Source organism: Pogoniulus pusillus, chromosome 5 (genome assembly GCF_015220805.1).
Source record: "Pogoniulus pusillus isolate bPogPus1 chromosome 5, bPogPus1.pri, whole genome shotgun sequence".
Taxonomy (NCBI): domain Eukaryota; kingdom Metazoa; phylum Chordata; class Aves; order Piciformes; family Lybiidae; genus Pogoniulus; species Pogoniulus pusillus.
Window position 1 is genome coordinate 38,982,476 of NC_087268.1, and position 24,849 is coordinate 39,007,324.

The 24,849-nt window shown below is 41.8% G+C and overlaps 1 protein-coding gene across 4 annotated transcripts in view; it reads right to left on the reverse strand.

Annotated features, from left to right (window-relative positions):
* The window catches only part of PCCA (propionyl-CoA carboxylase subunit alpha), a 358,591-nt gene that overhangs the window by 217,664 nt on the left and 116,078 nt on the right, over positions 1-24,849 (reverse strand). For all 4 annotated transcript variants that reach the window (XR_010302383.1, XM_064143822.1, XM_064143820.1 and 1 more), the window contains exons 12-14: positions 18,769-18,919; positions 6,525-6,668; positions 3,944-4,018 (exon numbers count right to left, since the gene is read on the reverse strand). Coding sequence is in view for 3 of the 4 variants with exons in the window: in XM_064143822.1 (XP_063999892.1) it covers positions 3,944-4,018; positions 6,525-6,668; positions 18,769-18,919 (370 nt within the window). In the remaining variant the exon portion in view is untranslated. The remainder of the gene's footprint in view (positions 1-3,943; positions 4,019-6,524; positions 6,669-18,768; positions 18,920-24,849) is intronic.

Here is a 24,849-nt window from a genome sequence, read left to right on the forward strand (position 1 = left end):
TCAGCCTCTCCTCCTAGGGCTGTGCTCAAGGCCTCTCATCAGCCTCATTGCCCTTCTCTGGACACGCTCAAGCATCTCAATGTCCCTCCTAAACTGGGGGGCCCAGAACTGAACACAGTACTCAAGGTGTGGTCTAACCAGTGCAGAGTACAGGGGCAGAATGACCTCCCAGCTCCTGCTGACCACATGTTCTCACCTTCAAATCAGAAGGAACTAATTTGCCTACTCAGTCCCAGACAAATCCCTTGCCCATGGTATTTTTTCTCATACTTAATAAATAGCTAAGTAAGATGTGAAAGTATGACACATATCCCACATATATTCAAGTTATACGGTGAGTTGTGTCTCCAAAGCAGCACCTATAAGTGATTAGACACAAGTGTTGAGAGGCATTTTACATATGCATACCTGTGCATGTAAGCATTTAAACATGAATATCCTATTTTATCAAACTAAAAAAAAACAAAACAAAAGGTGGGTAATTCAGGCCCACAATAAGCAGGTTAGTCAGACCTTAAAGTTAATGAGCTTATCAACTATGTGCTCTGTCCACCCTATATTTCTGTTATTACACAACATTAATACTACTGGGTACTTCACACTTTTTCCTAAGTAAAATACTATTCTTTTTTAATTACAGTAAAAACTTAAAATTCTTTCAAAACTACTGTATAATTCCATCTGAAAAAAATTAAACTCCATAGAACTTTAATTTCTGTAAAATAAGACCACAAAAAAATGACAGCAGAAAAAGAAAATATGTTTACCATCTTCAGTTCTCCCTGTGGTGCTTGCATCTTTGGAGTCTGGTAACAGTAGGTGATTTTATAAATACACAGTGTGACAGAACTTAGTGAATACTGCATGAAAATGAAACTCTAATTCAACAGATACTCACTGTATTACTTTTATGACCCCGACTTGATAACTATCAATACTTACCACATCTTCAGTGCTTACTTCTGCTTAATGTATTTCCTTTGTTCTACTCAGTATTTAAAATATCAAAGAAAGACTAGGGCTGAAGATCCTACTGTACCCTACAACACATTGGTATCACAACCCCAACTTATTGCTGTTGTACTACCATTATCATAGAATCATAGAATCAACCAGGTTGGAAGAGACCTCCAAGATCAGCCAGTCCAACCTAGCACCCAGACCTAGCTAATCAACTAGACCATGACACTAAGTGCCTCATTCAGGCTTTGCTTGAACACCTCCAGAGATGGCAACTCCACCACCTCCCTGGGCAGCCCATGCCTATGCCAATCACTCTCTCTGCCAACAACTTCCTCCTAACATCCAGCCTAGACCTACCCCGGCACAACTTGAGACTGTGTCCCCTTGTTCTATTGCTGGTTGTCTGGTAGAAGAGACCAACCCCCACCTGGCTACAACCTCCCTTCAGGTAGCTGCAGACAGCAATGAGGTCCCCTCCTGAGCCTCCTCTTCTCCAGACTAAACAAGCCCAGCTCCCTCAGCCACAGTAAACCAAAAGGTAAAGAAAAACTGAAGAGAGGTAAAGAAAGCATGATGTATGTCTCAGTTCTGCAATGAACTACTAGTGCTTCAAACGTCACTTATCAGCACACAGAGACTTTAGCATTCCTCAAATCTGTGCTGTATCAGAGTCACATTTCTCTCTTTCCAGCAAGAGTCATTAAAATAGAAGACTGCTGATCATACTGGCAAAGAGCAATGCTGGAGCTCTTCAGATACATTTGCTCTGTTGTGTAAGAGCACTGAACACAAATGCTAACTATCACAATAAGGAGGGTCCTGGTTACTTTTCTTAGGCTTCATTTTCAAAGATGAAAATTTACAAGAACCACATTCTAAGGAAATTACAGACTACATGACACAAAACCAGCCAGCATATTCCTAGCTATGGCTAAGCAAAAACCCTCACACAGCCATGCACACCAGCTCCAGCTGCTTGAGCAGCTGACACACAGGCACAGGTAGACAATCAGAGCTAAGTTGAGACACAGAAAAAATTAATTGAACATGCATTTGCCAATACATTACTCATAAGCTGAGTGCTCTGTGACACGCCACAAGTCTCTGCTAATTATTTTTTAGCCCAACTTGTTGACAATTCTAAAACATGGTGGCACTATGGGCCTGTAACACTGAACTTTTTTAGTCATATTAATTTTGTTCTTAGCAGCATGACGTTCTCAGGAGAGAAATTAGTTTCATAGTGGTAGAAAATATGTATTGAGACACCAAACCATGAGTGTCTACATAAAAATAGCTGTTCTATTTTTAAGACAACAATAGAAGTAAACAGAAAGAGAACAGCCTAGGCACTCCATATGAGCTCCTCAAACCATTGCTCTGAAGTCTCCAGTGTAATTAAAATTTCTTTCTTCAGTACCACAACGGACCACCTGAAGCAATCAGGCATCTCCCACCCTTCATTTTCAATTCACCTCTCTCTCTAAGCCCAACTCCCAGCCCACCCTGTCTACCTGACAAGTGACAGCCCAATCTGATTAAATGCTTGCAAGGGAGGGGACTCATGGGCCTCCATGACAGGCCAAAAGTGATCACCATGGAGATACATAATTACAGCTGTCAACGCGTCTACTGTCCTGCTGGCATCAATTTGATTGCTCCCAGCAATAATGATAGACAAAGCTTAGTGTGCACTCTCCTGCACCCAATCACTTTATCTATTCCGTGGTCCATTTAGCTGACATGCAACATTCACACAAGCAAATAACAGCAGTAAGCAGAACATTTAAGGCATTTTAATTGTTTTTTCTTTGTATGGATGGCTCACAAGCGCAAATGTTATTACATAAAACTCCTGCTGCAGCATTAATTGAAGAAAGATTTGGTGGGGCAAAGACTGTAGGGGGTATAGTTTGTCCATTATCACTTGTACTTTCAACAGGTCTCACGTTTGGAAAATTGCAAATTGCAAAAACTTGCAAGGGCAAAATGTTTGACATCCTGTTAGCTATTACAACATGGTGAAAACTTCTAACAACCACCAGAGTACTCATTATAAATTCTTATTAAATACACTCTTTGTTTCATTAAAAAAGAAAAAAGTTTCAGTACATCCAATGATACCTTTTTCCCCTCATCTCCTCTTTAAGATCACATAATGCCTTTTAGATCTTCATAATTTTTTTTTTCCTGCTTCCAGGCTTTGAACACAGCATGAGGCCTTAAAGACCAGAAAGGGTCAGGTCCCTTCGGAAAGTACACGGGCAAAAACAATTTAAGAAGCGAAATAAATCATATATCCAATAACATCTCCACATTTAAGACTCCTCCTGTAATCTTTCACTATTTTCCATGCAAGCAGACTGAATAATCTTATTCACAGATGGTGCAGCCTCATCTTTCCACCAACTGACACGGTGTCATGTATATGTGCACTTATGACTACCTTGATTTTACAGAAATGCAGTGTCTCTGTTTGTTACATGTAGCAGAAAACACTGTTTGTTAAACAGCCGTTCCATACACTTAAGACTGTATCCTGAAACATGTAATAGTATCTGTAATATATTCCCCCTTTAAAATCTACAAGGCTAAACAGAAAGCACTGGCAGCAGCTTCCCACTGGTGTCTCCAGTTCTCTGTGCTGAAAAAGCTGACTCAACATTTCACTGCCCCTTCTAATCATCACAGTATTTTCATTAAAACTGTGTTTGAAAAAACTTAAGCTAAAAGTTAGAGAATGCAATAAAGTATTGCAACATGTAATAGCTTCTAATCTGAACTTTTTAAACCCAGTTTGGAACTGTACATTTAAAAACAGGTCTATGGGTTTCACTCGTAAGCATTGCCATGTCCTGTCCCACCTCCATCAGCAAAAAGCTGGAGAAAAGGCTCAGTTTACAAAGCTGCTGAACAGTTATAGTCTCTGTCTGTAAAAGAGACACTCAGCACCTACAAAAAACAGAACCAAGTTACTTACACTTGGCACATGCAGTGGTTCCTGATACTGTGAGAGTTTACCAATGGACGGCAGGCCGAAAGATTTGCAGGGGTCCTGAAATAAAAGTCAACATGAAAAAAGCATTATGTTTTTAGAGATATAGAGTAGGTAACACAGAAAAGCTTGAAGTCTGACAGAAACCACTGCTGGAATAATTTTCTTTTCTTTTCCCCAATATTACTTGTGTTGAAATGCATTTCTACATCCACCTAACACCATGACTCCAAATAAAGAACTAGAAGCATATAAAGACTCTTACATCACAGTCAAAGAAGTGCTGTGCACACAGCTATAGTACACTACCAAAATATACAAAGGTGACATTTTTATTTGCTACACTGTGCCTTAGAAGAAGGATGGGAAAGTATTCAGAAGGGTGGAGTTGACAATCTCATAGAATCTCATAGAATCAACCAGGTTGGAAGAGACCTCCAAGATCATCCAGTCCAACCTAGCAGCCAGCCCTATCCAGTCAACCAGACCATGGCACCAAGTGCCTCATCCAGTCTCTTCTTGAACACCTCCAGGCATGATGCCTCCACCACCTCCCTGGGCAGGTTTACATCAAGTAAATATTTTTCTTTTGCTGCCCAACTTACTGCTGCTCCTTACCTTGTAGTCTAAATGGAAACAGCAGAATGACAGTTGGATATAAAAGGCACTAATACTTGGAAATTAGAAAGAAAAAAATTTCAGAGATAAAATGGCAGTTGGAAATCCAATTACCTTAAGAAATTACACTGACATTTATGCCTTTGGAAATCTTCTGCATAATGCAGCACCAATAGAAACAATAGGACAGCAAATAAATATGTGGCCTACATAATCACCACATTCATGATAAAGCAGTTGGATCTATCACTTATAAAACTGAGGGAATCTAAGCTCAAATCATCAGTTACTCCAAGAGTAAAGCCTACTCATATTCAGAATAGCTTCCATGGCCATCACAGGGTAGATATTTATTCCTTATCAAAATAGTTCATATAACTTGTAATCAGGAGAGAAAGTTGAAGATTATGTACATGCCATGAAGACAAAGAAAAAAAACCACTACATAAAAATGCCTTGAGTCACAAAAGCCACAATAGTTACATGAGGAGGAAAAAAAAAAACCACCTCAAGGTGCTGAATTACTTTTGAAAAGTACAGTTACCTGAAATATTCCTAAAACAAAATGAAGGAAAACAGACATCATTTTTATTTAATTAACTAATTTTGGTTTTCATGTAAGAAACATGCCAGCAAAAAGATGTTAACCCAAAATGTCCTAAACAAACTATAAACCAAATTTTCAAGCATAAGGTGAAAGACAGCCATAACATAATTAATAAGTTTGTCCTTTAAACTGTAGTTTCAGAAGACATTTAACTTGCTTTTTTGACAACGTATTAGAATCACAGTATCACAGTATTATCAGGGTTGGAAGAGACCTCACAGATCATCAAGTCCAACCCTTTACCACAGAGCTCAAGGCTAGACCATGGCACCAAGTGCCACGTCCAATCCTGCCTTGAACAGCTCCAGGGACAGCGACTCCACCACCTCCCCAGGCAGCCCATTCCAGTGTCCAATGACTCTCTCAGTGAAGAACTTTCTCCTCACCTCCAGCCTAAATCTCCCCTGGCGTAGCTTGAAGCTGTGTCCTCTTGTTCTGGTGCTGGCCACCTGAGAGAAAAGAGCAACCTCCTCCTGGCCACAACCACCCCTCAGGTAGTTGTAGACAGCAATAAGGTCTCCCCTGAGCCTCCTCTTCTCCAGGCTAACCAAGCCCAGCTCCCTCAGCCTCTCCTCGTAGGGCTGTGCTCAAGGCCTCTCCCCAGCCTCGTCGCCCTTCTCTGGACACGCTCAAGCATCTCAATGTCCCTCCTAAACTGGGGGGCCCAGAACTGAACACAGTACTCAAGGTGTGGTCTAACCAGTGCAGAGTACAGGGGCAGAATGACCTCCCAGCTCCTGCTGACCACACCATTCCTGATGCAGGCCAGGATGCCACTGGCTCTCTTGGCCACCTGGGCACACCGCTGGCTCATGTTCAGGCGGGTATCAATCAGTACAGTTTAGTACAACTAAGCCATTGACTATTAACTGTCTTGTTAAGTTTCAAGTTAAGAAACCTTGAAATGCAGGTTAATTGTAGCAAACAAATCCAGCACTGTAACCTGGTCCAGCGGACGGTGTCCCTGCTCCATGGTGGGTGGTTTGGAACTAGATGATCTTTAAGGTCCCTTCCAACCCAAACCATTCTATGAAATAATCAATCATCAAATGTGAACAGAACATATAGCAAATGTCCTAAGAAATTACTCACAGTTATCTCCTTAAGCATTTTTAAATCTGATTTTTGGAAGTGGACCTATATTGAAACACATTCTGTATCTCTAATTGCAAGATAAAAATGCCACAATTCTACGAAAGCTCATGAACCACTGGTGCGACGTGCTCTAGATTGCGCCTTTCATACGATATTCCTTGGCTTCACCTTGGCATCTAGCCACACCTGGACACTATTATTCCACAATTCAACCACCTACCCTCCTCCCCATTACCACTCATTTACCTCAGCATAAACTCGACATTCAACCGCCCAGCCGTTGATGGGAATATCAGCCTGTTTGTGCCTGAGAGGGTAACCCTTAGCAACACGGATCATTTCTTGGACTAAGTCCAGGCCGGTAATGCATTCTGTGACGGGATGTTCAACCTGCAAGGTCAAGAACTGTCAGTCAGTAGGTAACAAAAACAACCGAGGGGAGAGAAAAAAAAATCCCACTCCATAAACAAACACTGATAAACAAGAAGTTAGACCCATCAAAGAACAAAGAATACGTTCCCCTCTTGGTCTTTTTCCCCCAAAAATTCTACTTGACAAACTCCAGGCACCTTCTTTGTAGAGAAATCCCCCAAAAATTAAATAATTAGCAAATTGCAGTAAGTAGGAGCAGCACACAAAACCAAACCTATAGAAATCACCTAGGAGGGTTTAGAGGTTTGCAGGGGGTCACGTTTGGGTTAATTTATTTATTTCACCAATTCAAATGCACCTGCTGACGTTGAGTTAATTTTTCTTTGTTCAGAAGCTTCTCCCGTTTGATTTTGCTTCGGGAAAAAAAAAAACAACTTTCACTTGGAGCCATAAATATGTTTTAACTGAAAAATCTCAAAGTAGCTGATAATCAACCCATTCTGCTACACTTAACATGGCACGTACAAGAGCCGCTTACAATTTTCCACAGGACTCGCCTACCCTAAATCTCACCCATTCGCCTGCTTTCACTAACCTGTCCTGACAAGCAACCAGATTAGCGTAATCTTGCATCAGCGCAGTGTAGCAGAAATGAGCAGATGGATCCTTCAATTTTTTTTTCCCCCTCCAGACTTATCTGTTTAGTGCTTAGCATGCACAATAGCTGGGCTGGACCAGCAGAGTCGCTCTGCGCTCTCAGCAAATTGCTGCTAACGGCTTTGGATGCTGCTGCCAGGGGAATACCCGTCGTTCACGCTAACCCCAGCATGTGCGTACAAGCATGCACACATGTGCGCGCATATGCACACACACACACCCCTGCTCCTTTGAAATATGGATATTTATTAACTTTGAAAAGTCTTTACCCAGGCACAGTACAGTAAAGAAGCACCCAAAGACAGGAAGGCACAACCACAGAGACGAAGAGATGGACACGCCAAAAGCCTCACCCAGAGACAGCTGTAAGGCTTCCTACATAGACATTATGATGGGACTGCTATTTTCATTACAAAATGTTTGTGTTCCAAGGGCCAAAACAGCTTCAGAAAATGCACTTCTCAGTGGCTTCCCTATCATGGAATGCTGGACCATATATATTTTGTGACACAGAAAACAGTCAGTGACCAAACCATTTGTCTTTCTTCCTTCGAGCACACTAGTATTAAGGAAAACATTTAGTCGCTATCATAATCTTGGGGTTTATCAGAACAAGAAGATGCTTCGGTCTTTAAGAGAAAAAGCCTTGTAAAAATAAACAGATGGCATCCATAATTAGCCCTGTGTGTGCTGTGAGTTTGTTTAGAGTTGCAACAACATTTTAAGACGTTTTGACATAATTTTAATGACAAATCATCACAGAAACAAGCATCTATTCTTTGAAGGATAAAAGTGACACTGAAATGGGAATCTGATTATACAGTTTAAGGATGTACCTTTGGGATTCAATCTTGATTCTACCTAACACATTATATTCGCCAGCACGTCAAGCTTAATAACAGTATTTGGGCAATTTATGAAACATCTTGGTGACTATCCTGCAGTATTAAATTCAAGTAATTCAGTTTCTATTAAGACCTGAAGTTTCTAATAAAATTCCCTACGTTTTAATTGTTATTTATCACACATTCATATTTGGACAACAAAGCTTATTCTCTTCTTTTGCAATTTAGGTTTAAAAAAAACTACCTTCAAGTTTAGAACATGTTTGTAATTCTACCATTCCAGATAATTAAAGCACAATATTGCTTTTTTTATTCCTTTTTTTTTTTCCCCCAGCAAAGACATTGGCATTATCTACTTATATCGTCATTTTTCTTGGATAGCAATTGGCATTCCAGATTCAATAGCTTCATTGTTTTGGGCTTTATTGTTGATGATCAAAATAGGATGGAATGTTTCTGGAAAGAAAAATATTGTTGTTGTTTGGTTCTTAAGACTCATAAACATTTATTTAATCCATTCTTCAATAGAGATCTTTGACTTGGTCAATATTTTCTTCTGTTTCTTCAAAATACTCCCTTTGTGTCTGCACACAAAACAGCATTCAGAAGATGTGCCGAGGATTTTTTTTTCCTTGGGGTGAGGAGAAGTTGTTCTGCTTTCTTCCAGGACTGTGCATCAACTAGAGCTGTTTAGGCATAATGTCGACAGTATCAATCCTATAACTGATTTTGGGGTACCAGATACATTTCAAATGTATTTTTATACACATTAAGACCATTAGATGATTAAACTGGGGTAGAAAATAATTTAATCTTGAAAGTCTAGTTAGCTTATTTATAAGCTTAACCTTTCAGTAGGTGCACAGCTCAAACTGGGCTTGGTTTAGTATTTGCAATTTTCTTGTGGCAAGGAAAAGACAGGAGGGGGTATTTTTAGCACTATACATAATATGCTTCAGTGTACAGTACAAAAGGACACTACTAAAGCAGTAATGCCATATCCTGGTTCAACAAGCACCCCGCAATGAGGTTTTGGAGGTGTAGAAATCCACCCACAGAGAAACAAATGCAGGATCTGAAATCAAAGCTCTGATTTTTCACAGAGCGAGGAAGACTAAGCAGTAGGAGAAGCAAAGAAATTAGACCCATCTCCTTCTTTCCTTCCCCAAAAAAAAAAAGAAAACAGAGACATCATCATTCCCTACTTATGAAAGCTCTACGGTAGTTGTTACTGCTATCAGAATATGCTGACTGTTGGAACTATTTTAAATCATTATGAAAAGCTAGGCTTCAAATATTAATTCTTCTTACTTTTCAGCCTTCTGGTTCATGTGGCACTCTTGTTTAGCCTGCCTATTGTTATTTTTTTCTATTAAGTTTATGTCATACTTCTCCATCAACAGCATTTAGCTACAATTTTTGGCTGTGAAGTCAAAGACTAAATTTTTTTAGAGATGACCACAAGTAGGCTCACAATTACAGCTGAATGTCACTCAACTGATCAACTCTTACCATTGGGCCATGCCAAATTTCATAGCCACCTGAGCTAAGATCTTGCCAGTGAAGCCACAGACAATAAGGCAAGAGCCAGTGCTGGCATGGTTATGTCATAGTGGCAAACTCACACATTATCTCAGTCTTTAATGCAGAGGGCAAAACCAGACATGTCTGCAGCAAGCAGTCTACAAGTCATAGCTACACCAAGGCAGCTGCACCTCACTCTCAACAAGGCAAGCAGAAAAATTGATCTGCAATCACTCTCAATCTGCTCACAAAAGTATCACCAGTTCCTTTTTTTATACCAATGACTGAATACTGGTCACAAACATTTTTGAAGTCATCACTTTAATACATTAAAGTATGATACATTACTTCTTTAAGAAGCCTTACTTCCCGCTCTGTGAGCCACACACCTCCTTATCTGTAAAACGCCATGTATACTCTTGCTTTCTAGTCCACAAAGCCATGCCTGTTATGGCTAGCAACATCTAAATGTAGTAAAGACAAAGGGCTTCCCCTTCACACCAGATCTACCCTTCTTCAGACATCTTGCAGCAATCAGATTCCCTGTGAGCATTACAAGTGGTTTTGCTTCCCTAGCCTTTTCCAGCTTATACAACAAGAGACGTTAGTGGCAAAGCCTGTAAGAAAACAGGAACTAAGTCCCAGTTTACTGATGATGAACCCAGTACAAAAGCACAGGGAGAACCTGCCAACATAAGAGTTTGGTTAGCTCGTGTCCTCAGAACAGTACTGCTAATTTTCCCCCATATTCTGTGACCGTCAATGACCTTAAAGCTTTGCCATACTTGGGTTCATCCAGAGATACAAAACCAGTCAGTGTTTAAGAACTATTTGAGCTAAGAGTTAAATTAGCAATGACTCTGCCCTTATGTTCAGGGGAATAACTTCAGGACACATTTTTCTCAAGACCATCAAGGTACTCAGATCTAATAGCAAACACTTCTTGGATACTCTCACAGATTGCCCTCCTGCCCCTGTGTGCATAAAGCATCAAGTTACTCACACACCAGTTGCAGCATTCAAGCAGATCACAGCAGCCAAGAAAATCTAAACTTCAGTAGACTTACAACTATAGTCTGTGTCACCCCTACTACTGTAGGTCCCTAGCTGGTGTCATATACTCCTTTACATTCAGATAAATAATCTCAAAACTAACTTTCAACACACGCCTCAGTTTCCAGGAAACATGATTCACCTGGAGTCCCACAGGCTTTTCTGCTGCAGCCAAATCCAGTATCAATTGACCCAAACCCACTGACTTACAGATGCTCCTCAACCCCCTTCACTTCAGTAAGCCTGGTTTCTATTTCAGAGAACTGAACATTCACAGAGGTGCACACATGTTCTGCTCTTCAGGCATGCCAGCTTCCTGATTACTATGAGCAGAAGCACTCTGAGGTTACACTTCTCTCTGCAAAATAGTTCACATGTATATGGGGTTTGGGAGCACATAGTGAAAAACAGATTTTCAAATAGACTCTTGGAGAACAGACAAAGGTTATATAGCATGAATAGAAACTATGCAGAAATTTATAACAGGCAGTCTCCTATGTTGTCCTTTTCTACAGACACAGTGTGTATATATATATATATAAACATGTACATACACACACACACACACACACACTGCATTGCCAATTATTTTCTGATTTACTGGTCTGTGCCCACAAAATGAAGTAACACATTTCCAACAACAGAAGTTTCCATCAGCTAAGATTCCCAAGTAGACTTCATTCATTGTTTCCTAAGTAAGATGTGCAGAAACAAAAAACAATGAGCATACATTATTAACAACTAATTTTTTAATCATAGCATATAATAACTTTGCAAAAAAACATTTAATCTACTTCCTCAAGGGAAGTTATCTTCCAATAAACACTGAATCACTTTTCTCACTTTTAATTTGTAAGAATGATGGTGCTGGACAGTCACAGGCAAGAAATCATTTATATAGCCTATGAATATTGAATCTGTGTTTTCTGTGCTGTAAACAAACAGCACCCACTTCATATCAGCAAGTTATTTAGTTGACAATTTCAACATGGCATCTCAGTTAACATACTGCACTTCAAGAATAAGAAACTCTCAGTTCACTAATTCAACACATACACACTCCATGTAAGAAAACAAAGCAACTTGCATCCACAAACCCCCCCACTTTTCTTTCCTAAAGATGCAATTCATTCTTTCACCATATAGAGCAGCAGTATTAAAGCCCTCTCTCAGAGTACTTCGAGGTAGCTTTGGTCACACTGCAGCCATTCTTGAGTTTTCTTTACATCACTATTCACCAAAGGAAAGGAACTAATGTACCCTTTGAAGAATGAGCTTTTCTTTCTCTGCTTGTTAAAAATGCAGAGAGGCCTCCTTTTTTTCCTCTACTTTTAAAAATAATATTCTATGATAGTTAGTGGCAATGTTGTCTCTAAGATATCACTCCATGCTCTGGCAGCACCGCTAATGGCATCTTTCAGATTCAATGACTTACACAAACAATGTCGTTCTCTTCTGTCAACAACAATTAGCAATGCTTTTCTGTAGTTCTTTTGGGAAGCCTGAAAAGCAGACAACCAGTAGCTACATAATGGAAGTTGCATTAGGAGGCAAGAATGTGGCAAAAATCTGGTTAACTGTTGTCGGCTGACCCTCTTGTGTGAAGAAGTGTTGTTTGGCAGCAAAATCACCTTTTCTTTGGGTTCTAAAAATGGCCGTGAACAGCTGGTATAAACTGTGTGCAGAATGGATTCTGGTGGGCTTAGGGGATTGGTAATGGGATAAGAGACCTTTCACCTTTAGGTCAGTAGTTCAAATTCAGCCCAGGTTAGCAGCAATTGAAAGTCTTTACCATCTGACACTGTTCGTTAGCCTATTTAAAATGACTGAAGCAAAGTGTCACAGTAAAACAAGATTCCAGTATTAAGAAATATGAAGAGTCTCTGCAAACAGCAGAAACAGTCACTTGAGACTTTACTTTGAAATCCTGCCATTCAGACTCTGTATACATCTACCCTTCTAACTCCTGACAGCCCCTTTCACAGCTCTCATACTCCTGCCCACCTCTCACAACTCACCCTCCAGGCAGCTACGCACACCAAGGCAGCACAACACCTGCTTGCTGTCCCATGGGTCTGCTACAGATACCAAAGTCACCACCCCTCTGTGGTTTTAGCTGGCAGACTCAGCTCATCACTTTGCTCTCCTCATTTTGCTGCCACTGTTTATATACTGCAGCTGCAATACTCTGCAGCACTTCTCTCCTTCACTGAGCAAACGTGCAGCAGGTGCTGCCTAATGATGTGCAACAGAATACAGATACCATTAAGAGACTGTTGGAACCAGGAGTCCTTAAGAAGTGGAGCTCCAGACAATCACCAACAGCATTTCTACTTCTGGACGTTTCTCAGCCATGTGTTTTATACTTTCATGAGTAGACAAAGACGAAAAAGAGAAGCAGAAAGAAATAGGACACATACAAAAATTCTTCCTCTGTCTTTTAGAGGAGGCACAGCCCATTCTGTACAAAGCTCTGGAATACATTTTCCAGAGGTCAGTAAAATTTTCTGAAACACTGGGGAGGGGATGAACAAAAATCTAAGCACTGGGTAACATTTTATGGGTGTATGGGAGGTTATTTACATACTCTTTATGCCTTCAAATCACGTTACTTTTTAACAACTTGAAAACGTTTAGATGAACACTGTCACTACAATTAAGTGTAAAATATAAACATACTGATATGTCATTTGCTTTCAATATATCACAGTATCACAGTATCATCAGGGTTGGAAGAGACCTCAGAGATCACCAAGTCCAACCCTTTACCACAGAGCTCAAGGCTAGACCATGGCACCAAGTGCCACGTCCAATCCTGCCTTGAACAGCTCCAGGGATGGCGACTCCACCACCTCCCCGGGCAGCCCATTCCAGTGTCCAACGACTCTCTCAGTGAAGAACTTTCTCCTCACCTCGAGCCTATATCTCTTACAGTGTACTCTACAGAAGCAATTTTCTATTCCCTAAGAAGTTATGACAAAAATATTCAAACTGTCACATAAGGAGAAAAGACACTGATAGTCAAATTACTCTGCTTCTCAATTTCTCCATGCTGAATACACTTCACGTCAATGCTCTTTTCTATTAGATTACTCTAAGCAAATTTGGTCATGTTTTAGGAGGAGAGGTTTGCTCCCTTGTTTAAATCACACAATGCGTGAGGAAAGCAGAAGGTTAGATCTGAGACATCTGAGATGTACAAACAGTATTCAGAATAAGTCCTTTCTTCACATGGCTCATTGCACTTTTCCCTTCAAGACAATGAGCTCTGTGGTAAAGGGTTGGACTTGATGATCTATGAGGTCTCTTCCAACCTTGGTGATACTGTGTGATACTGTGAGAGATGCTTCTCATTTCAAGGCACCAAACTTCTAGAGTATCATGTATTTTCCTTGTGCTGCCACCAGTTGATTCACATGTAAGAAGCTTAGCCATGCTGCACACCTGTATGTTAATAGATTATATACATATATATATATAACTTGTGGACTCTATTCATACAGAGTCAGAGGAACATTTCTAGTCTTCCAGTGAAAACACAACAATGCTCTTCTGGTGAAACCAAGTACTTGTGATGATAGTGTGATAAGGAGATGATGACACAACTTGGAAGTCCAAAAGACTATCATTCTAAGCAGTAAGAAACAGTGTAATTATTTCAAAGCTCTTATTGGGCTATTTTGGACTACCATTGCCTCTGATTAGGCTGCTAACAACTAAGTAACAAAGTACAGTGCTCTGAAAAATCCAATACTAACCATCTGTTCTATCCCAGCAATCCTAACAGAGGTAGCTGCCTAAAAATTACTCTAAAAGTGCCCTAAGTGACAATGCACAGAGTACTATTGCAGGTACTAGGGCAGACGTACCCATTTTATCTTGTGAAAAGCAAAAATACCTACTTTTGCTAGGCAATTATATCATAGAATCAACCAGGTTGGAAAGGACCTCCAAGATCAGCCAGTCCAACCTAGCACCCAGACCTAGCCAGTCAACTAGACCATGGCACTAAGTGCCTCATCCAGGCTTTTCTTGAACACCTCCAGAGATGGCAACTCCACCACCTCCCTGGGCAGCCCATTCCAATGGCAAATCATCCCTCTAGGAAGAACTTTCTCCTAACATCCAGCCTAGACCTCCCCTGGCACAGCTTGAGACTGTGTCCCCTTGTTCTGCTGCTGGTTGCCTGGCAGAAGAGACCAACCCCCACCTGGCTACAATCCCCCTTCAGGTAGTTGTGGACAGCAAGCCTCTGAAAGAAGGCAGAGCAGCAGATACAACAAAAAGAACATTTCCAACAGCAAAGAACAAATCATTCCATCTGAAATCACTTGGGAGTGCAACATCTGCAACAGATTTGTGTAGTGTACAAGAGACACAATGGAGCCAATTCAATGACTTTTTCACTTTCAAACTTTGTATTGCAGCAACACTTAACACAGAAAGTAAAGAAAATGTAAACTTCCTGTAAGGTACTACTCAGACTTTTTTGCAAAACTATACAGCAGGAACAGTACATTCCCAAAGAGTTCCCCAAAAAGACATCCAAATAATAATACAACTCTCCATTACTGCCAAATAATTTGCAACACACACTAGAAGATATCTGACAGACACCCCAAAGAGAAGGAGGGGAGAAATCAGCAGCAATGCAAAGGACTGAACATGGTTTAGTTAGTTTGATGTATTCTGAAGTCTGCATCTAAAGTAAAAAGGCTACGGTGATCCAGTTAGAGAAAGCTGAAATGTTAAAACAGACACAGGAAATTGCATAATTTAGTAGACATGTTCAGATGACAGCAACAGGTAGCTGTGTCTGGTATGCACACTGACAAAGGCCGTCAGAGAACCATCTATGGATCAGACATCCATCACTTAGCAATGTTCTTCCAACTGTGGAGTGTTCAGCAAAAACATGGCAAGTGAGCCTGTTAGCCACTGTTCACAGTCAGGAGATGGAAAAGGAAAAGGTTGAATACAAGTTGTGATGGTTTGAGTGTTCCCTGCCCCCCCACACTTTAGAAGTTACCCAGACTAGACTCAGTTGGCTCTGGGAATATGAGTGAAGCTATTTATTTACAGCTGGCACAATATACAAGCAGATATTTACAGTATAGACAGTTATAGACAGAAATAGACAAGGTAAAAAATAATACAGAAAACACAACTCCCCTCCCAGAAACCTGAGTCCCCAGGAGGGGCTCTCAACCACCCCTCACCTTCCCCCTGCCCCTCTCAACCTTACCCCAGTCCTAAAGAAGAATGGAGGTTCAGCCAAGAGGTTATGAAGCAAAGGTGAGTTAGTCCAAATGGAAGGTGAGGTTAAGGAGATGCAGTTCAGTCAAAGCCCAGCCAGAGTGAGACAAAATGGCGAGAGTGTTATCTAAAGTTTTCCTTTCTTCTTCCGCAAGACTCTGAGGGGAGCAGACATCACCATTGTTTTCCTTTCACAGCCTGTGATCTAGTTCTTCTCACCAAAACATTCTACCCTGCTTCAAACTAGCACATACCTAGAGACTCCCCTAGTTTTGAAGTTCAATCTGGAAAAGCTTAGAGTTTCTATGGTTAGCTCTTAATAGAATGGAGCAAGGAGATGTTAGTTGTGTAACTGTTAGCTGAACAGAAAGTAAAGCCTGACACCTGGGAGAAGTGATAGGTCAGTTGGGTAGGCCTGGGGAAGAATCAGAGAAAACTGCTACTGTGTAGCTTCAAGATGTAGTGCTAATTAAAGATAATACACAGTCAAACTGGAGTAAACAGAGAATACCTACACAAGTGCAGTAATTTAAGATTAGTAAATTTCTTTAAGAGTTGGAATGAGTCTGCTATTATGGAGGACTGCCAAATTGCTTAGGTTGTATTTCAGAAGAAGTATTTAAAGTCCTTAAAGGTGGAATTGTGAAAGTTTTCTCAGTGCATAGAGAGAGATCTCTACAACTAAGCAAGTTTGACATTTGAGATTTCACTCACAACCGCATTGCAGAGGGAAGAGACAACAATGCAGCAAAGACACCACCTTAAAAAAAAAAAACCACAAATTGCAAGAAAAACCAATCCAAAGAACACCTCACTGCTAATTCCATTTAGGACCTGGTGGACAATCATATACAACCTAAAGAAATGGTTTTGAACTTCTGGTGGGCTACACAGAGACCTATAAAATAGTTTTCTCCAATGTAAACAAGAATGTGCAAAGTCACTGAGAAGTGTTCTCTCAAAAAATAACCAGTTGGGAAAAGTGTAAGAAAATATGACCAAATAGAAAGTCTTCATAATATTTTAATGAACTGTATATTGCCATTAATCCTCACCCTCTGTAGCACAATATAAGGCAGACCAGACTGCACCTAGCAATCTCCGAGCAAAAGCATGCGACGTGTAACTATTACAACTAATCCAAAAACACTACTGGCCCTGCAAGGAAAGACTGCAGTGTGCCCAGGTGGCCAAGAGAGCCAATGGCATCCTGGCCTGCATCAGGAACAGTGTGGCCAGTAGGACAAGGGAGGATATTCTGTCCCTGCACTCAGCACTGGTCAGGCCACACCTTGAGTACTGTGTTCAGTTCTGGGCTTCTCAATTCAAGGGAGAGGTTGAGGTACTGGAATGTGTCCAGAGAAGGGCAACAAAGCTGGTGAGGGGCCTGGAGCACAAACCCTATGAGGAGAGGCTGAGGGAGCTGGGGTCCTGGAGAAGCCTGGAGAAGAGGAGGCTCAGTGGGGACCTCATTGCTGTCTACAACTACCTGAAGGGAGGCTGTAGCCAGGTGGGGGTTGGCCTCTTCTCCCAGGCAAGCAGTAACAGAACAAGGGGACACAGTCTCAAGTTGTGCCAGGGGAGGTATAGGCTGGATGTTAGGAGGAAGTTGTTGGCAGAGAGAGTGATTGGCATTGGAATGGGCTGCCCAGGGAGGTGGTGGAGTCACCATCCCTGGAGGTGTTCAAGAAAAGCCTGGATGAGGCATTCAGTGCCATGGTCTAGTTGATTGGACAGGGCTAGGTGTTAGGTTGGACTGGCTGATCTTGGAGGTCTCTTCCAACCTGGTTGATTTTATGATTATATGATTAATTTTACCCACAGTCTTCCTCTGAGACAATGGAAGTTTGCAAACTCCGCCCCCGCCAAAATCCTCTCTCACTTCTTTATCCAAAGCATAAATTTACCCAACCATTATACAAAGTCATGCAAAGATCTCTTTATCACTGCTCACATCTACAAGTGGCAGGCAGCACACAACCCTAATGAAATGTAGCTAGAAGAATAAGAAGCTAATCACAGTGTTGCTTCATTCCACATTCCAGTCTTTCTGGTGTTTAACAAAGTGCAAAAAGGAAGATAAAACCAATGGAGCTGAACTCTCTCCCTGTCTTCAAGAATGATATCCACACTTCTTTTCTTAGATTATGGCCAGAAATGCATTAGAACAGTCAAATAAGAGTGGGGGGGGTCCATAAAACACTGTTTGTCCATTCATTTGCAGCACAAATTTTAACATCTGCTACTGACTACGAATTGCTACAAAAAGCCTACATCATGTCAGCACGCTTTTTACACAGTTGTGCTCCAATCACAATTTGAATCCCATGCAGATTGCTAGTGCTTCTGTTGCTGATGTATGCATATAGTTTTAATTACCCTTCTAGAGAAACTCAGCAAGTGATCATCAAAGCACAAAAAATAAAAAAGGAACTTCAAGGACCAGCAGGGAAAAGCATCAGAGCACAGTGGCTAGCCACTTACTGTGAACTCACAGTGGCACTTAACAGTGACCTCTTGCAAGGTCTTTAGGTCAAGTGTAACAAAGAGCAAAAGCTCCAAACACTTACTCGAGTGCTGTGCAAAGGCTTACTGCTGCAAAGCCTTGTATGAACAGACTTATTTAAGTGAGTAGGTCTTTTAAGTTCAGTGGTTAAGTGCTCGCACGCGTCAAGTTAGTTATGTTTAAGTCTTTGCAGGAGCAGACCCCTAAGTATGGTAAGAGGTTATGTTCTGTTTTTACAAATAACACTTTTCTGAATATGAAGAGCTGTTTTTCTTACCTGAAGTCTAGTATTCATTTCCAAGAAGTAGAAATTCTTACTGGAGTCCACAAGGAATTCTACTGTTCCAGCAGAGGAATATTTTACTGCTTTGGCAAGAGCTACTGCTTGTTCTCCCATCGCTCTTCGAGTTTCAGGGTCTAGGAAAGTGCTACAACATAGAAACAAGGCCTCTTCTTTAGTTAAAAATTAAGAAAAACAATAATAATTCAATAATTTCATCTTCTGCTTGAACTACCACCGAAAGAGGAAGCATAGCATCATCATTTAAGTTATGATAACATGTCAAAATTGCCACATGTATGCCTTTACCTTTACACTGCTCCTAAATAGATACTCTGTATGCTTTGTTATCACTGCTCATGTAAAGGAAAATCAAGATAAATAACAGCATTCTCTAAAACATAAAATAACAGAGTGCAACACTTTCAATCACTGAAATCTATAATAATGCAAGTTAAATGAGAATAAATGCATACAGATCCATAATATTTTAGAAGGCATACCCATTGGGGGAAAAAAAAAGAAAAAAGTAACTTAAAAAAAGCAATCCATCCACTAGAAATATGAATGCCACAATACAAGACAGGGGGTCTGAGAGGAATTTGTTTCCTGACTCTGAATTAAAACAGTGTGGCCATTTCATTGGTGTTCTGTGCAATAAAGAAGTTTGGGAAATTAATGAAATATGTGTCTGAGCTTCTTAAATAAGACTGTAATTAAGAAACTAAAGGTATTCATAATTTCAAACTAAAACATTGTCAATACTATCATCAAGTAAACCTTAATCTTCTGTATTTCCTCTCTCAGCTTTATTTTTAAGCTGATGACTGGTTATCCATGTTCATAGAACCATAGAGTCAAACAGGTTGGAAGAGACCTCCAAGAACATTCAGACCAACTTAACCACCCAGCTCTATGCAGTCAACTAGACCATGGCACTAAGTGCCTCAGTCAGGCTTTTTTGAACACCTCCAGGGACAGTGACTCCACCACCTCCCTGGGCAGCCCATTCCAATGCCAATCACTCTCTCTGCCAACAACTTCCTCCTAACATCCAGCCTAGACCTCCCCTGGCACAACCTGAGACTGTGTCCCCTTGTTCTGTTACTGCTTGCCTGGGAGAAGAGGCCAACCCCCACCTGGCTACAGCCTCCCATCAGGTAGTTGTAGACAGCAATGAGGTCCCCACTGAGCCTCCTCTTCTCCAGGCTTCTCCAGGACCCCAGCTCCCTCAGCCTCTCCTCATAGGGCTTTGTGTTCCAGGCCCCCCACCAGCTTTGTTGCCCTTCTCTGGACATGTTCCAGCACCTCAACATCTCTCTTGAATTGAGGAGCCCAGAACTGGACACAGTACTCAAGGTGTGGCCTGACCAGTGCTGAGTACAGGGGCAGAATAACCTCCCTTGTCCTACTGGCCACACTGTTCCTGATCCAGGCCAGGATGCCATTGGCTCTCTTGGCCACCTGGGCACACTGCTGCCTCATCTTCAGCTACTATCTACCAGTACCCTTAGGTCTCTTTCTTCCTGGCTGCTCTCCAGCCACTCTGTCCCCAGCCTGTAGTGCTGCTTGGGGTTGTTGTGGCCAAAGTACAGAACTCTGCACTTGGCTTTGTTAAATCTCATCCCATTGGCTTGTGCACACCCACCCAGCCTGCCAAGGTCACTCTGTAGGGCTCTTCTACCTTCCAACAGCTCCACACCTGCTCCCAGCTTGGTGTCATCTGCAAACTTACTGATGCTGGACTCAATCCCCTCGTCCAGATCATCAATAAAGATTTTGACCAGAACTGGGCCCAGCACTGATCTTTGTGGAACACCACTAGTGACAGCTGCCAACTGGATGTGGCACCATTCACCACTACTCTCTGGGCTCTGCCTTCCAGCCAGTTCTTGACCCATGTCAGAGTGAATCTGTCCAAGCCATGAGCTGCCAGCTTTGCCAGGAGCTCATTGTTTGTTAATTGTAATTCATTCCTGTCCACAAATCCTGATCATACTCAAAGGCACCCAAAGAACAGCTCAGCTACCACTTTGGGAGCCATTGTGAACACTTCCCATATTCACCATCTCATTCTAGGAGAGCAACATGCCATTTTGTGCTAGTTTGAAGCAAGCTGGAATGTTTTGGTAGAAGAACTAGATAATGGGCAGTGAAATGAAAAACAATTGTGTCTACTTCTCTCACAGTCACGCTGAGAACTCTGGGAAGAAGAAAGACTTCTTCTCCATTTTGTCTCTCTCTCTTGCTTTTGCCTTAGACCTGGTCACATCTCATTAACCCTGCTCCTACTAACCTTGCTCCCTAACCTCTTGGCTGCACCTCTTTTCTTCCTGAGAACTGGGGTAAGGTTGAGAGGGCCGGGGGGAGGTGTTGGGGTGGTTTGAGAGCCCCTCCTGGGGACTCAGGTTTCTGGGAGGGGAGTTGTGCTTTTGTATTGTTTATCCTTTGTATATTTCTGTATATAATTGTATATAACTGTATATATTGTAAATAGCTGCTTGTAAATTCTGCTAGCTGTAAATAAATTGCTTCATCTATATTCCCAGGGTCCGTCTGAGTTAGCTGGGGCAAATTCAAAAGTGTGGGGGGGCGGGGTAACCCCCAAACCATCACATTTTTAATTGGCTTTCCCAACGTGGGGCTAGATATTTCAGTGACTGGAAATTAGCTCTGGGAATTAAGATGAAGCTAATCAAGCAGCTATTGTATTTGGTTGGTGCATTGCTCTGGTCTGGTTTTGTTTTCTTGGTATTTAGTTGGTTAAAAGGTCAAATTGTTGCTTATTTCATTGATCTGGCTTATAATAAGGCTAAAGCTAAGGTTTCAGATATGTTCTGGAGCTGGGGTGATTTCATTCTTGGTTATGCTGGTTTTAATATCTCTGAGAATATTACCAAGGATATTACAGGAGCTCTGGTCAATAATGTGACAATCAATGGAAATTCTGCTTTAAATATGGCTCTAATGAGAGTTATTCAGCCTAAGACAGGAATTCCAACTGTTTGTATAGGGACATGCTCGTGTAAAACTGTTTTTCTTCTCACAATTTTTAATATTTGCCTCATGATTTTGATATTCATATTAATTTTGACATTATTGGTGAAAAATTCAAAACCAGCTTCTGTAAGAGCTAGGAAAAATTCTGTGTCTCAGAAGCAGTCTCTTTCACAGCAAAACAAGGGAACACAGTTATCGGCTTCCCCCTTGCCAGCCTCTGCCCCTCCTTCTCCAAGTGCTGGGAACACGGCCAGTGTACCCGCCACTAACGTAAACAATAATGATAATAGGCAGAGTTCAGCAGGAGCCTCAGGAGGACAGGCAGGGACCCAAAATCAGAATGTCCCTAGCAAAAATGAAAACACATCAGGGTTGGCAGGCATCCCAGGAGGACAGGCAAACAATCCCACTAATGCTAATGCTACTAGTGCTAGTAACGCTAGCCCAGTCAGTCCAAATCCTAATGAGATTGTCAAACCTCTGCATGATGTGACTCGTAAGAGAAACAATTTCGAGTGGGGACCTGAACAACAAGCAGCCTTTGATCAGATCAAACGAGAAGTAGTCCATGCAGTGGGCTTGGGTCCTGTGAGATCTGGTCCAGACATTAAAAACATTCTGTACACGGCTGCCAGTGACAATGGTCCAACTTGGAGTCTTTGGCAGAGAGCTCCAAATGAGACACGTGGACGTCCACTTGGTTTCTGGGGACGTTGTTACAGAGGTTCAGAGACAAATTACACTGCAACAGAGAAAGAGATTCTAGCAGCCTATGAAGGAGTGAAAGCAGCTTCTGAAGTGATTGGAACTGAGTCACAATTGCTTTTAGCTCCTAGACTGCCAGTTCTTAACTGGATGTTCAAGGGCAAAGGTTCATCACCACATCATGCCACAGATGCAACCTGGTCTAAATGGATGGCTTTGATAACCCAACGAGCACGAATGGGTAATCTTGACCGACCTGGTCTAGTGGAGGTGATCACCAACTGGCCGGAAGGTACAGACTGTTCCAAACCTCTAGAGGAGAAAATAACTCATGCTGAGGAAGCTCCTCCCTATGGTGATCTCTCTGATCAGGAAAAGAACTATGCTTTGTTCACAGATGGTTCCTGTCGTCTTGTTGGGAACAAGCGAAGATGGAAGTCAGCAGTTTGGAGTCCAACCAGGAGAGTTACCGAAACAAAAGATGGCGAAGGAGAATCCAGTCAGTTTGCTGAGGTAAAAGCTGTTCAACTTGCTCTTGATGTGGCTGAACGTGAGAATTGGCCTATCCTTTACCTCTACACCGACTCGTGGATGGTAGCCAATGCTCTATGGGGTTGGCTGAAGGACTGGAAGAAGAATGGTTGGCAGAGGAAAGGAAAGCCTATTTGGTGTGCTGATCTATGGCAGGACATTGATGCACGGCTGGAGAGAATTCCAGTGAAGGTGCGGCACGTAGATGCACACATGCCTAAGAGCAGAGCAACTGAGGAACATCAACATAACCAGAAGGCAGACCAAGCTGCTAAGATTGCTCAAGTTGATACCAACTCTGATCTTGACATTGACCTTGATTGGAAACACCGAGGTGAGCTGTTCTTAGCTCGGTGGGCCCATGACTCATCTGGACATCAAGGCAGAGATGGAACATACCGATGGGCTCGCGATAGGTCAATTGACTTGTCCATGGATGCTATCACCCAAGTCATCTATGACTGTGACATTTGTGCTGCTATTAAGCAGGCTAAGCGAATCAAGCCCTTATGGTATGGTGAGAGATGGTCAAAGTACAAGTATGGTGAAGCCTGGCAGATTGACTACATCACTTTACCTCGATCTCGTTCTGGCAAGCAGTATGTGCTAACAATGGTAGAAGCCAGTACTGGATGGTTGGAAACCTATCCAGTTCCACATGCTACTGCACGTAACACCATTGTTGGTTTGGAGAGACAGATCTTGTGGAGACATGGAACTCCAGAAAGAATTGAGTCAGACAATGGCACTCATTTCAAGAACAATCTTGTGAAAAACTGGGCCAAAGAGCATGGTATTGAATGGATCTATCACATACCCTACTATGCACCAGCTTCAGGGAAGATTGAGCGTTACAATGGTTTACTGAAAACCACCCTAAAAGCCATGGGGGGTGGAACTCTGAAAAACTGGGACAAACATTTAGCAGAAGCTACCTGGTTGGTAAATAGTAGAGGTTCAGTAAACAGAGCAGGACCTGCACAATCAGATTTGGTCCAAACAGTAGACGGTGATAAAGTTCCTGTTGTACATGAAAAGAATCTGTTAGGGAAAACTGTTTGGGTATTTTCTCCTTCGGGCGAAGGGAAACCTGTCCGAGGGGTGGTTTCTGCTGAGGGTCCTGGTCATACATACTGGGTAATGCAGGAGAATGGTGAAATCCAGTGTATTCCACAGAGAAATCTAACCTTAGCTGAGAGAGTTTAAATTCAAGCTGTTAGGAGTTTTCTGTTTTAGGTAACATCGGCGCCCAACACTGAGAGAATCTACAGTACGTGAGCACGAACCCAATATCACCTGGGAGTCCCTGTTCTGAGCTTTTGAATCACCTACATCTGATTGAAGTGTGAACTGAACTTGTATATATTGTTTTAGTGTAAATATTGGTTTAGATTAGATTAGATAATTCTCAGCGATACTCTGAGCGAAGTAGACAGGGGTGGATTGTGCTAGTTTGAAGCAAGCTGGAATGTTTTGGTAGAAGAACTAGATAACGGGCAGTGAAATGAAAAACAATTGTGTCTACTTCTCTCACAGTCACGCTGAGAACTCTGGGAAGAAGAAAGACTTCTTCTCCATTTTGTCTCTCTCTCTTGCTTTTGCCTTAGACCTGGTCACATCTCATTAACCCTGCTCCTACTAACCTTGCTCCCTAACCTCTTGGCTGCACCTCTTTTCTTCCTGAGAACTGGGGTAAGGTTGAGAGGGCCGGGGGGAGGTGTTGGGGTGGTTTGAGAGCCCCTCCTGGGGACTCAGGTTTCTGGGAGGGGAGTTGTGCTTTTGTATTGTTTATCCTTTGTATATTTCTGTATATAATTGTATATAACTGTATATATTGTAAAT